We start from the raw sequence: 14,380 nt of genomic DNA on the forward strand, positions 1-14,380 counted from the left end.
TCATAGGTCACCCCTTAATTTTTTAAGGTAATTAATTTTATATTTAAAGATAAGTTTCACTTTTAAGTGTATTTAAGTATATGTACATTACTTTTTAGTTTTTCCGAAATTAGTTGTTTTTCAATCATTTTTTAACTACCAATATGCACAAGTTATAATAAAATGTATAATGATATTAACAATTTATATTTATTTTCCTAAATATTCGACGTAAAAACAAATGTTGAATCAATACCGTATTTACACAGGCACTTGTGTTTTACAATATTAAAATTGCTTTCATTGACTTTATTATTTTTTCATCGATACTTAATAAAAAATAAATAAACACATTTATAAACAATAAAAGGACATATTATCGCCAGGAATCAACAAAAATATTTTATGTCTATAAGAAATAAAATTATGCAATAAACAAATGATTTATTTAATCTATTGCTGTACGGCCGCGTTAGCGATGATGGACGGCGAGTTGATGGTCTCTCCGAGGCTCTCCAGCAGCTCCTTACGATAATCGTCAAAGTCTCCATCGACCTGTACAAAATTTTAATTACGTAAAATAACTTTGCATAGATTTAGCTGCAAGTCTTAACATGATTTAGTACAAAATAGAAAAGAAACAAAAAATGTCTTTAAATTCAATGAAACTTGGGTTATTTTATCTTTAGTATAAAATATCGACAAAGGAGAAATAGTATTGTAATGATTATTTTAGACTAGAATGTAATTCTACTGCGGCATGGTTTGAACTCTAAAGGTAAAATGTCTATAAACATTAGCACTCTCTGTAATATTAGTTATTTCTTTCCGAGCATTAGATCTAATATTTAATGTCCTTTGTGCTTTTAATAACAGTGGCTCACTCACTCTTCAAACCGAAACACTCGAATTGTATGGTACCTTCCTAAGTTGATAATGATATTCACCTCGTTAATGGTCTGGTCTTCGATGACGTAGAGCGCGCAGTCCGTCTCCCGAATGAGTCTCTCGTCGTGCGATACGATGACGACGCCCCCCTTGTACTGGTTGATGGCCTCCGCCAGCGCGTCTATACTCTCTATGTCAAGATTGTTCGTCGGTTCGTCCTAGAGATTAATATCAATGATATATACATTTCATACAAAATCAAAATTAACTTTTTTATTTAAGCTCTCCAAACACTACCAAAGGAAAAAAAATTATAAATATCATACCAATATAACGACGTCAGGTGCCATAAGGGTGAGCTCGGCTAACGCAACTCTTGCCTTCTGTCCTCCGCTGAGATCCTTCATTTTGATCGTATGGGCGTGGCTCGCAAGGCCGAATGTGCCGAGGGCCTTCCTAGCCTTCTCGTACTGGAGGCCGAACAACCGCTGCAAGTACTCGACCGGCGATTCTTCCGCAGTCAAATGTTCACCAGAGTGCTGGTCGAAGCGACCTATCCTCTATAAAAATCAAAATTATAAATCCAGTGAAGTCCGCAATATCATTAGCGTGATTTATCAGATGTGTCGTGATGATGGGCATCTTCTTCTTGAAAAACCCTCGGAAGAAATTAATGTAATCCGTCGACTCAAAGAATATTGGAATGAATCGTTTATATATTATCATTCCTTTCATTGTTAAATATTCTTAAGTACATTACTAGTACATGTATAAAAATATCTTATAATCCATTATCATCAAATGTTCTAAAACTTTTGTAAGTAAATTACAACAAACTGTCGACAGCGATTACATAATTGATCAGCTATTACAATCGCCTTTTAGGAAAATGAACGTATAATTCACTTACCAGTCTATGATTTTTAATTAATTCGCCACGTATTGGGCTCAATTCTCCGACTAAAAGTTTCAGGAACGTGGACTTTCCAACACCATTGGGTCCCACGATAGCTATTCGAGAATTAAGATCGATACCGAAGTCCACTTGTTTGAATAGAGGCTTCTGTCCAGAGAAGTTGAAATCCACATCTAAACGAAAACAGTATACATTAAAATTGTATCTTTAATTTTTCCGAGGAGGTTTTTCTAAAGCTTGAAAAATATAATTAGAAATTTAAATAATATATATATATTTTTATAGAATAGGAAGGCGGACGAGCATATGGGCCACCTGATGGTAAGTGGTCACCAACGCCCATAGACATTAGCATGTTAGAAATGTTAACTATCGCTTACATCACCAATACGCCACCAACCTTGGGAACTAAGATGTTATGTCCCTTGTGCCTGTAATTACACTGGCTCACTCAACCTTCAAACCGGAACAATATCAAGTACTGCTGTTTTGCGGTAAAATATCTGATGAGTGGGTGGTACCTACCCAGACGATCATACACAAAGCTCCACCACCAGTAAATTATCATTAATGTTTTAGAACATAACATCTCATGTAAAAGGTTTAAGTTTAATTTGACCTCTAGGATACAACAGACGTTATAACATACTTTGTTCATGGAGAAAGACTTATTGGAACATCAGGGAGTGCACGCAGTTGATAATGAACACAAGAAAAGTTCACGCTACGATCAAATGTCATTCTCATCTATCTCTCTCGCGTACCGGTTAAGCATGTAACATTCGGCAATTGAATTTAGGTTGATTCTCTCATTGGACGTCCTAGCTAATGTCAGAGTTTTAATCCAATTAAATCGATATGGACTGAAGGGGTACGGCAGGTTACGTGGCACGAAATAAATAAAATAAGCAATGCAAAAAAAGCTTAACGATATATTGGAGACGAATAGACAGCCACAAATAAAAGAAATGTGTAAGCCAATGTGGTCAAGATATATCAATATATTATCAGAAATATTAAAAATGTAATACAACTATGTATTTTGAATTTGTAAGGATGATTAAGCCTAATGTAAATCAAAAAGTTATTAAATTATCAAAACTTTGTATATACTAATAATGTCCTCCAGACCGATTCCGGACACGGCGGCCAATCTCAAGATTGGAGAGATTAGCTAACTGCACAGGAGATATTATAGTGCACAAGTGTGTGCGAAAACACAGGTGCACTCTCTAGGGAATAACCTAACTCTCATAATCCGATGGGACGGCAATCCGACGCGACCGGAAAGAGTTCAGGTGCAGGACCAACGGCTTTACGTGCTTTTCGAGGCACGGGAGTGTAAACGCTTCCAACTTCAAAACCCAGGGCTGGTTGACTGAGAATTTTCTGACAGAAAAACCCAATAACTTTTTATTGGCCCGACCTGGGAATTGAACCCAGGACCTCTGGATCTGGGGCCTTACATCAAGCCACTAAACCAACGAGGCAGTCACTTTTTGTATATACATATATAGCAACATTTTTTTGTGTCATCTATAAATGCCTTGTAATCATGTACTATATTTCAATGCCAAAAGTAGTAAGGATAAATAATTCTTAAATATACATATTCCTTGTGATGGCTCTGTTATGTTATGTACTTTAAACAGTTCTTGATTAATATATATATATATATTATTTGAAAGTAAAAATTACACACACATATATATATATATATATATATATATATATATATATATGTGTGTAATTTTTACTTTCAAGGTACCACCTATAACAACCTTGCCGACCATGCTTTCACCATATAAAAATAAATACAATTTATAATTTCAGATCTTGCGCAATAATGTCAATTTGAGCAGAGAGTTGTTTCCTTATCTTTGCTCTTTCCGCCATTGAAAAAAGCTAGACATACTAATTGCACTATGAATAATTTATCTCATGGCATTACCCTAATTAATAATTTATTACACAAATTAAATAACATTTAAATTAAAAATAGTTAAAGATTTTAGTCAGTAAATAATGATATAAAGACAACTTAACATTTTTAGAGAATGTCATTGACCAATTCATTTCCATACAATGAGTCTTTCTCCAAGTTCTGTGTCAAAACATCGCGATATTTTTCTTGTCAGCTGTTTGTAAAAGTTGTAATGAAAGGAACATAACAATAAGAGTATTACTGGCACTCACTGAGTAACCCCAGTATGGGGGGCTGCAGCGGCGGCGGGTCGGGGAAGGAGAACTTGACGAGGTACTCCTTGGGGCGCTGCAGCAGCGCGACCGGCGCCGCGCCGTCGTCCGCCTCCTCGCGCTGGGACTTGCTGCGGTTCTTCTCCTGCTTGCGAGTGAGGGCCTCCTTCTGTTTCTTCTCCTGATGAGGTAGTATATATGTATTAGAGATGGAAACTAAGAAACGTTATATTCATGTATATAATGTAAAACATATTTGAATGTCGAAATTCGCCATACACTTTTTTAATATAATACAAATAATACGCAAATAAGTTACAACGTAAGGTATTAAGATATGCATAAAAAAAATACGACCGATGAAATAATTGGTAAATTTTCACCACACAGGAAATTTTCTCTCTTCCTATTTTTTTTATCTATGTAGCAAAATAAAAGTAATTACTATAATTCATAAAAAAGTATTCATGTATGATTTTTTGTATGTAATGGGTAATACGTAATGAAAGTATTACCCAATAATACTAGATAGATATTAATAAAGTATTGATAGCTTATATCCTAAAATGAATAGATAACAACATTCTACAACCATTTCCCCTTTTCCTATTCACTTATTTCTATTGTTAGAAAATACGTATAAACGCCTTAGAAGATATTTCCAAAAAAAAAAATTGTTGTAATCTATACATAACCAACCAAAGACAAAAAAGTTCTTCGTGCTCTGATTGTCAACCGATATTTTTTTTTTGTTATGTTTTCATATTTAATTTCGTATGTGTTCGTATTGCAGTTATTAACAAGTTTAAGTGCAATTAATAAAAAGAAAGTAATTAATCAAAAAAAAATATTTTGAATCATACAAATTCATATAATATTTTTATTAAAATTTTTAATAATGACTATGGTTGAACTATGATAATAATTAATCATCACTTACGGCTGCTTTTTTGGATTGTCCGTGCGCCTTCAAGTCCTTTAATCGTTTCTCTTGTTTCTCATATTCCTTGATCATTTCTTTACGTTTTTGTGCGTACATTTTTTTAAACATCGAATAATTACCCTTGTAATACAAAAGCTTTTGCTGATCCAAATGTATTATTTCATTGCATACATTGTCCAAGAACGATTGGTCGTGGGATACGACTAACAATGTTTTCTTCCATCCTTGTAAGTAACTACGAGTTATAAAAATAATATTATATTTTTCTTGTATATAATTCGAACGATATTAAATTAGAAAGTAATACTTACTTGTCCAACCAAATGACGGCGTTTAGATCTAAATGGTTTGTAGGTTCATCGAGTAGTAATAGTGTAGGTTCTATGTACAGTGCTCTGTAAAAATTAAGATATTTTTAGAATAATAAACATATTTATATAAAAACAGAATATAAAAACAGATTTGTGTGATATATATATATATATGTATACTGATAGAATGAATGAAATAACGCCTGAAATACATTATAAATGAGTAATAACTAAATATTGCTTGCAAAACTAAATATCGGCACCTGGCCAAGGAGACCCTCATACGCCAGCCCCCGGAGAAGTTCTTGGTGGGGCGGTCCTGCATCTCGCGACTGAAGCCCAGCCCCGCCAGGATGCGGCGCGCGCGCGGCTCGGCCGAGTCCGCGCCGATCGCCTTCAGCTCCGCGTACACCTGCGCACACGCACACGTTATATGGACACGAACGGTGAGTACATGTGCTAGCTTGTTTGTGGAACTAAATGGATAATATAAAAACCGCCTCCTTGTTCTTTTTTTTTTTTTTCTTTATTTAATTTAGGGACTTTTGTCCTACACAGGCACGTCAGTCCCATTGTGATGTTACATAAGTGATGTTACAAAATATGGAATCCCCTCCATTTATTGCTATTAGATAAAATTTCAAGAGCATCCTAGCAGATTCTGATAAAGGATCTGATAGAATGCTCTGAACTAATCCAACATCGAACAACCATACTTTTAAATTATTTAAGAGTCTCCTGTCTGTACTCTCTAAAACTTTACCTCGAGAAAGCTTTTCAACATGAAAATAAGTCGTATTATTGATTTGTGGCTGTTGCTCTTAAAGAGTTCTTAAAATAAACTATTGTCTAATAATGCCCTGGAAAAAAAACAACCAATAAGTTTTATTTATGTAACATAGTTATTTTACCTCATTTAACCTCTCCTGCTTTTTAAGATCTCCTTTCTCAATTTCAGTCTCCAGGTCCTTACATTCATTTAGAAGTTCTACAAAGTTGAATTAATATTTATAAATTAAGTATTAAAATAATAAAATGAAAATTAAATATATGTAATTTGATGTCACTCACCGGTTCTTTTAACATCAGACTCCAACAATGTATCGACAGCGCTCAAGTCGCTAGCTGTGACCTCTTGCTCGCAGAGCAGAATGTCAATATGAGGCGGCAGAGGGAACGCGCGTTGGGCCAAATGTCTCAAAAGCGTCGTCTTGCCGTGACCGTTCGGTCCGACGAGACCGTATCTACGACCATTCGCTACGAGCAACGTTGCGTTTACGAAAAGATCTTTTCCTTTAGCGCTTATTGAGAAATTTTCAACTTTAATATCGACTGCATTCTCTAAAGCTGCCATCTGACCTTGAAATTAAACACATTTGCATTTTTATTATTGTAAAATTTTATAAAAACCTACTTTCATATCAACTGCATTAAAATAATCTGTGTATATTCAATTATAAACATTGATTTACCTTGTAATTGATATTTGTTAACATATTAATATCTATATTTTCATAATTAACCAAGTTTTTGTTTTGAACATATGAGCACATGTTACCATTACTCTGACGTTTATACTAAGGGTTTGTGTTTATTTTATAATAAATCATACAAGCAATTTAAAAAAAGCTAAATACATATAATACTTGTGAAAGATCACTTTTTGTCTCAAATGCCTTATCACCAATAATTTCTTTTATTTCAGTATTTCTTGTATTAGTCATCTGCTTTTCTTTTTTCTTTTTTATGTCTGAGGACTTATCGTTTTATTCGTTATGGCTGTATATAGTATGTATTTATATCATATACTTATAATTTTGTATGTACTGATAATATAATTTATTTATGGATATATGTATAGTATGTGTATTTTATATTTACATTTAATAATTGGTTTAATATAAATATCCTATCTGTAATTACTTACACTCGGTTACCTGTGTGAAGAGATCGCTGTGTAGCGGTAAGGTCGCCATAATTGTACATTTATTTAGGCAATATACATGTTTTGTATTTTCTCTTTGTGGTGTGATGTACAATAAAGTATTAAAGTAAAGTATATTGAAATGTTTAATAATTACACACAAAACTAACTGCTACTAACCTGCAGATTTTTGTGCTTGACTAACTGTAAAATTGGCATCCAGTTCACTGTGCCCCTGTCCACCCTTTTTAGTGAGCATTTCCACCTGCTTCTCATATTCCTGTTGTTTCTTTAGTTTCTTCTTCTCTTTGTGACTCATTTTCTTCTCTACTACTTCTGATTTATCTTCAATAACTTTGGATATCTAAAATTATATTACATATTTTGTATTATGTGTATTTTATCTGAAGATCGAGCTCAGAGTCATTAGAGAGGCCTGATCGTCTCATCATCTCATTTCATCCAACAGTAGACGACAAAAGGATGATGATGATGATATTTTATATTTCAGAATTTCTTTATTACATATGTCAATAAATATTTCCTCATGATCCATTTAAAGAGATTAATTTAAACTAAAAATAAATTAAACTCTTAAACAACAAATTTGGGGAAATTATTGTTAAAAACTCTATTTTACATGTTAGCACTCAATTTCAATTAGCAAGATAATCACTTACATTTCTCTGTCATGTACATACTATAAAAATATACCTTATCATCTTGTTTTTCCTCAGGTTCTTCCTCCTTAATTTCAAATTTCTTTAATTCCTTTTCGATGTCGTCAATATTGTTTTTCTTTCTGTGTTTACCTTAAATTACATTATATATTGAGTTTCAATAAATATTTCAAAAATATTGTATTATTTAATAAATACTTTATAAAAAACTTTTATAAAGATAGTAAAGAAATGGAAATACCTTTACTTTTGACAATAGGTTTTAAAATATCTTCATCATCTTCGGATTCCATCTTTAATTCCTTGTCACTTTCCTCTTCAGGCCACTCTTCTTCTTTCTTGCCTTTACCTGTTTTAAGTAAATCCTGTTTTTATCAAATTGATAAGAAAACGGTATTCACATATCAAATACAATTTTTGGCATTGGCAATCTAGAGTCCAGATGACATTTTTCATTGACTGTGAACTTTTAATACAATATAAGCCCTTCTAATTGACAATTTTTCTTTAAATACAAAAAATAAATCATATTTTTATACATAATAAATAAATTGACACCGAAAATATGCTATTATGAAAATTAAAAATTCCTGTCTTCATTTCTTATACTTGGTAATATAGAAAGCCATAAACAAAAAAGAAGGTAAGATGGCCCTTTAAAAGTCAGTAAATTTTAAATGTAATCTATAAACTTAGAAAAAACCCATAATTATTCTGATGCATCTCATATTTCTAGCCTGTTATATATGGAAAGATTTATAACCTTTTTTGCTTTTGGACTTGACTGGTTGTGCATTACTGGACACATTGCTAACTGATTTTGAATCATCTTGATCCTCGTCATCTGATGATTCAGCTGCTATGGATTTTTTCTTATTTTTGCCTGAAAGAAATACAATTTATGTGATTTCATATGAATTATAGGACGTAATAACAAATTTAAGCACTTCTATTGACAATTGTGTTTTTTCAGTAAATGTAATAAATTTTCTCTTAACTAATGTCAACTAAGCCGAGATGGCCCTGTGGTAAGAACGCGTGAATCTTAGGGTCCGTTCACACAGACCGGCTCGGAGAGCATCGGCCTGCTTTTTTCTTTTCACACAGACCGGGTCGTATACGCTTGGAATTGGCCGGAGCGGAGCCGCCAACTATTTCACATCGACCGGCTGGAAGAGATCTGAAAGCGGGTGCGAGCGAGAAAGAGCACGCAAGCGGAGCCGGTCGGCTCCTTTTATTACTTCACACGAAGCGCGTTCAGGCATTTTTAATGACAAAAAAGGTGCAAATGCAAAAATAAACTTTACTACAATCACTCAAAACACTGTTTCCAACGTGATAAAAATCTGCTCTCCTCTCCGAGCCGGTCTGTGTGAACGGACCCTTAACCGATAATCGTGGGTTCAAACCCGGGCAAGCACCACTGAATTTTCATGTGCTTAATTTGTGATTATAATTCATCTCGTGCTTAACGGTGAAGGAAAACATCGTGAGGAAACCTGCATGTGTCTAATTTCACTGAAATTCTGCCACATGTGAATTCTACCAACCCGCATTGGAGCAGCGTGGTGGAATAAGCTCCAAACCTTCTCCTCAAAAATAGGAGAGGAGGCCTTTAGCCCAGCAGTGGGACATTCACAGGCTGTTACGGTAATGTCAACTATACAGACACGGCATGTAAAGCTGTTTGTCCTGCACCTCAACTCTTTCCGGTCGTATGGGATTGCCAATTATGAGAGCTAAGGAATAGAAAGTGCACCTGTGTTTGCACACACACTTGTGCACTATAATATCTCCTGTGCAGTTTGCTAAGCTCTCTTGAGATTAGCCACCATGGCCAAAATCAGTCTGGAGGACATTATTATTAGGAAAATATTGTAAAAAAACCTCCATCTGTTGAATGAAAAATTTCACCATATGCATTCCCTAACCCAGTTAAGTTTCAAAATTTCTCCAAAAAAGAAGAGGGGGGCATAGACCAGTAGCGCAATATTGTGTTGTTGTATTGGTGTGGTGGTTGCTTTAATTTTAAATGAAAACAGGTATGTACTTTCCCTCCTACCTTTTTTTTTGCTGACCGGCTTAGCAACTTCTTCATCTGAAGCTTCTTTGAGTTCAACGTCACTGTTTTCATCAGACCAATCGTCTTTCTTACCTTTTCCTTATAAAAAAAGATTCATATTAAATACACAAATTAAAATTTAGTAAATGGTGGAAGACTTTATCTAATAATATTTGTATTTTACAACCAGCGAAATAATAATTCATTTTTCATTATAACATGACTGAGAAGACATGTATAGAAGAGGTGTATATAATAGGTCCATAGATATACAACAAACAGAACATTAAACCTACCACCCGTAGGCTTTAGAAATTCACATCTCGATTTTGGGTGGGAAATGGGGTGGAAGGGTATGGAGGCTAAAGCCCCCCTAGTATACTAGTATTCATTAGTCTAAGGCAGAGTAGGTATCAATATCAATTAAGGTAAGGGGCTATTTCAGTCTAAAATGATAGAAAATGATAGTTCGGAGGTCACTAAACCTCAAAACTTTAATCATGAATATTTCGGTAACCATGGGTTGCCGCGTGGGTACAGGAGGGTTGTAACCATGGGTTGCCGCGTGGGTACAGGAGGGTTGTAACCATATACCGTGGCCCTCATCCCCACCTCCTACCCAAAATCGAATTTCTAGGGCGTATTAAACAGTAATTTATCAAAGTATTCAAACAGTTACCCTTCTTTTTCTTATTCTGTTTCGAGGCTGACTTTGATGCTGTACTAGTCGCATTACTAACAATCGACTTGTTTTCATCCTCTTCGTCATCAGATGGTTCAGCACCTTTCTTCTTAGCTATAACAGTAACAAAAATACTTAATAAATGGGAGTTTGTTACGTGTCATCTTAAATCTACTTTCATAACAAAACATCTTAACTAACCTTTCTTTTGAGACTTTTTAACAGGTTTCAACTCTTCTTCCTCGTCTGATATTTGAGTTTTATTTATAACTGGCGGTCCATCATCACTATCGCTCACTTCAATATTCACTTTACCTTTCTTTTTGCCTTTTCCTTTACTTTTTGAGGTTATAGCAGAAGTATCATTTGAAAGCTTATTCTCCTCCAAATCATCACCAAATTCTAGATTTTTTTTGTTCCCCTTCTTTTTTGACATTTTGATTATTAATTCTATAAACTAATACAACAATGAATAAGTATAAAATTTAAACCAATATGTTTGAGTGTGTAGGTAATTAACCAGCTGTAATAACTACACAATTTCGGTCTAGACAACACTCAACACTTGAACATTGACAAATTCCACAGACTCTACCAAGAAATGGTGGTCTGTGTACTACACAGAGTACGTAGCCACTTGAAAAATTCAAATAATTATTAGCAAGTTAGCAACCTCTGCCTTTCCTTTTTTTATTATCTCTGGATTGAGATTAGTTATTAAATAAATAAATTCTGCCATTTATGCAAGAAAAATATATAAGAACTCAATTAAGCAACGATTAAAAATCAGTGTACCTATTCAATGTTCCGTTACATACTACGCGTCAGTTTTGATATTCAAAATAATCAAATCAAAATACTAGCATTGAAATAAATAAGTGAATAAAATAAAAATACGAAATTGAAATATTTATTTAAATATTACTTACACTTATCCGGTTTCGTTTCATGCTATTTTAACCAAACGTTGCCTAAGATCGATATAAACGATAAATTATTTAGATTTTCAATAAGATATATAAGCAGAATAAATCAAACTATCCGATTTCCGTCAAATGTCAAGCTGTCAGATTGGTTTTAAAAATTAATACATTTTGGCGGGAGGCAGCGCAAAATACGGTCAGGCTTATCACTGATATAATTTTTGTAAAAACAATTTATAAACCAGATGTTAATAAAAGTATTAAGTCAATAGTTCTTATAGTTATTCAATAAATGTATTAAAATTCATTTTGTTTTGTTTGTAATATATAATACTTACAACTTAAAACCTCTTTAGCACGTAAGAACTGGCAATAGCAAGTTGACTGCATTAATTTTAAAGTATCTGAGAAAAAAGAAGGACTTAAAATAAAAGAACTAATCTGTCTATCATCTGGAAAAAAACTGAAATCATGAAGTACGGAGTAAATTATTTGATTTTCGTTTTATTTTTATTTAATTTTGCTCAAATATGTAACGGTGCATATGTAAAAAAAAGTGTAGAAGACAACCGAGACGACGATATCACAGACGAATCGTTAGAGATAGCTGGCGAAGCAGAAGTTAGTAATGTCACAAGCTGCACGAGAAGAAAAAATAGCCAAATGCATGAAATTAACAAGGCATCTGAAAATCAATTTCCATTTATGGTAGCAATCATGTCGCCTCGCAATGAATACGTGTGTGCAGGTTCCTTAATCTCTAATGGGTTAATACTTACCACCGCTCAATGCACTGAATCTACAAGTTACGTGTTAGTTAATACTACGAGTGATAAAAAAAATAATAACACTATCTCATTGCATATAATTAAAAACGAAAAATTTCCTACCTATACTGGAATCCACTCGATAAAAGATGTTGCTGTTATTTATACCGAAAAACATAACAATACAATTGCGTCAAAAATCAACATCAGCAATTACACTAGCTCGAATACTTTAAGCGGTATAGAAGCCCTTGGATTTGGCTTAAATGTTGACGTTGGCCATATAAGAGAACTTCAATATGTCGGTGTAGATGTAAGAGATGTTAGTGGTGACAAAATTAAAGGTTACATCGATTGTATTGATACAAAAGTCCCCACCTGTTTTAGAGATAAAGGAGGGCCTCTGATTTTTAACAATGAACTTATAGGCTTAATAACTACAGGCCAAAATGAATGTACAAATGAAATTTTTTCAACTTATGCTATAAACAAACAATTAGTAGAGGCTTTGCCAGCATTCACATTTAAAGCTTGGCTAGATGAAAAAATTGCCAAAAATGCTGAAAAAGAAGAAGAACTTTTGGAGACATATCCAATGAAACCTATAACGCGAAAGGCGTCAGTCCATGTCATGACTAGCGGAGGGGAATTAAAGAAAAGTACTGTCATGTCTATTTTGATGTTATTATGTTTAGAATTCGATTAACTTTTTCCTAATCTATTAAAAATATTTGTGATAGTTTTTTTATTAATAAAGAAAAAAACGAAAAAAATATTTTTTTATATTAAACTAATATTGCGTTCTCCGGGCACAAGGAATTTATAAAAAAAATTGGCCACATTAGATAAGTTTAGGCCATCGTTTAAGTTGACATGAAATCATAAATAGTCGCTTGTCAAGCGCTCGCTGGGGCAACCTTTAGGGCTCCCACACAAAACCCCGAATTCGCATCGCATCGCAAATATCTGCGAATTCGCACGAACGCACCGCAAGAATTTCCGATCTGCTTCGCATCGCACATTCCTGCGATATTACGACATCCTTGGTGACGCCATTTTAGTCCGCTCTGAGACAGCTTTAGAGAAAGACGCACGGCGCCTGCGCCGCCTTCTTTGTTTATAAAAAAATGGCGGAATATGATATAGATTTTTTTATTTAGATTTTTTTATCTTCTTCAGTTCTCAACGCATAGTACTTTTGAGTAAAATAGTTCCCATCAGAGTTCATAATCGTAATAAATGGATGAACCCAGAATCTTCTTTTTCTTTTATATCTATTTAACAATAACAGCAGTGCAATAATCTTTTTGCGATCCATCTTAAGCTTCCTAAAAACACGTCCAGTACGGCTGACTACACTTGAAGGAATGGTCGCCCTACCAAACGGTTTGCCGCACTAAATCGTATCGCAGAAATTCGCATCGCAAGTTCCTGCGATGCGAATTCACATCGCATCGCATCGCAGTTTTGTGTGGGAGCCCTTAGGGTTTGTACACAAAACTGCGATGCGACGCGATGCGAATTCGCAACGCAGAAAATTACGACACGAATTGCTGCGATGCGATTTCGTGCGGCAAGGCGTCTCCCAGGGTGACCATTCCTTCGACGACCGTTAACCGTACTAAACGTATTATGAATTGAAAACTAGGTCGTGACATGGATCGTAAAAAGAAGTGTGCACTTTTATTATTGCTTAGGAGATACAGGAAAAAGAAACAAAGATTTTGGGTTCTTCCATTTATTACTATTATGAATCCCGATGGAAACTATTTTCTTCAAAAATATAAAGCTTTGAAAACCGATGAAAAAAAATTTTTGGAGTATTTTAGAATGAGCATATCTTCATTCGAAGAGCTTTTAAGTTTATTTTCACCATATCTTCAGAAACAATCGTACAAGGGGAAAATTCCTGTTATGCCTCTGGAAATGATTGGCCTCACTATCCGGTAAGTAAAGTAAAACAATAATTGTTTACATTAGTTTTTATTGAGAAAAGAGTTTTTAAATATTACAATCCATAAAATTTACGAAAAATCAAAGTCTTCTTCAGTTGAAAGTGTGCTTAATATGCTTGAGTTAGAAAAATCATTACTGGGTGAGTAATTATTT

General features: G+C 34.1%; 2 protein-coding genes across 2 annotated transcripts; one reads left to right on the forward strand and one right to left on the reverse strand.

Moving 5' to 3' along the window:
- Nucleotides 1–403: 403 nt before the first annotated feature.
- On the reverse strand, nt 404–11,141 carry LOC126779457 (ATP-binding cassette sub-family F member 1). The gene is made up of 17 exons (XM_050503436.1): nt 10,783–11,141; nt 10,579–10,695; nt 9,900–9,998; nt 8,601–8,720; nt 8,079–8,186; nt 7,872–7,969; nt 7,338–7,521; nt 6,305–6,592; nt 6,145–6,221; nt 5,497–5,645; nt 5,234–5,317; nt 4,920–5,157; nt 3,980–4,160; nt 1,778–1,956; nt 1,194–1,427; nt 927–1,085; nt 404–534 (listed from the first exon to the last, which is right to left on the reverse strand). The coding sequence occupies exons 1-17, from the start codon at nt 11,015–11,017 to the stop codon at nt 433–435; spliced, it is 2,652 nt and encodes an 883-aa protein (XP_050359393.1). The 5' UTR covers nt 11,018–11,141; the 3' UTR covers nt 404–432.
- An 834-nt stretch (nt 11,142–11,975) lies between these two features.
- LOC126774651 (trypsin-like) lies at nt 11,976–12,977 on the forward strand. The gene has a single exon (XM_050496180.1). It carries the CDS (start codon nt 11,976–11,978, stop codon nt 12,975–12,977), a length of 1,002 nt encoding a protein of 333 aa, XP_050352137.1.
- The last annotated feature ends 1,403 nt before the right edge of the window (nt 12,978–14,380 follow it).

The sequence above is a fragment of the Nymphalis io genome, chromosome 2, assembly GCF_905147045.1.
Source record: "Nymphalis io chromosome 2, ilAglIoxx1.1, whole genome shotgun sequence".
NCBI lineage: Eukaryota > Metazoa > Arthropoda > Insecta > Lepidoptera > Nymphalidae > Nymphalis > Nymphalis io.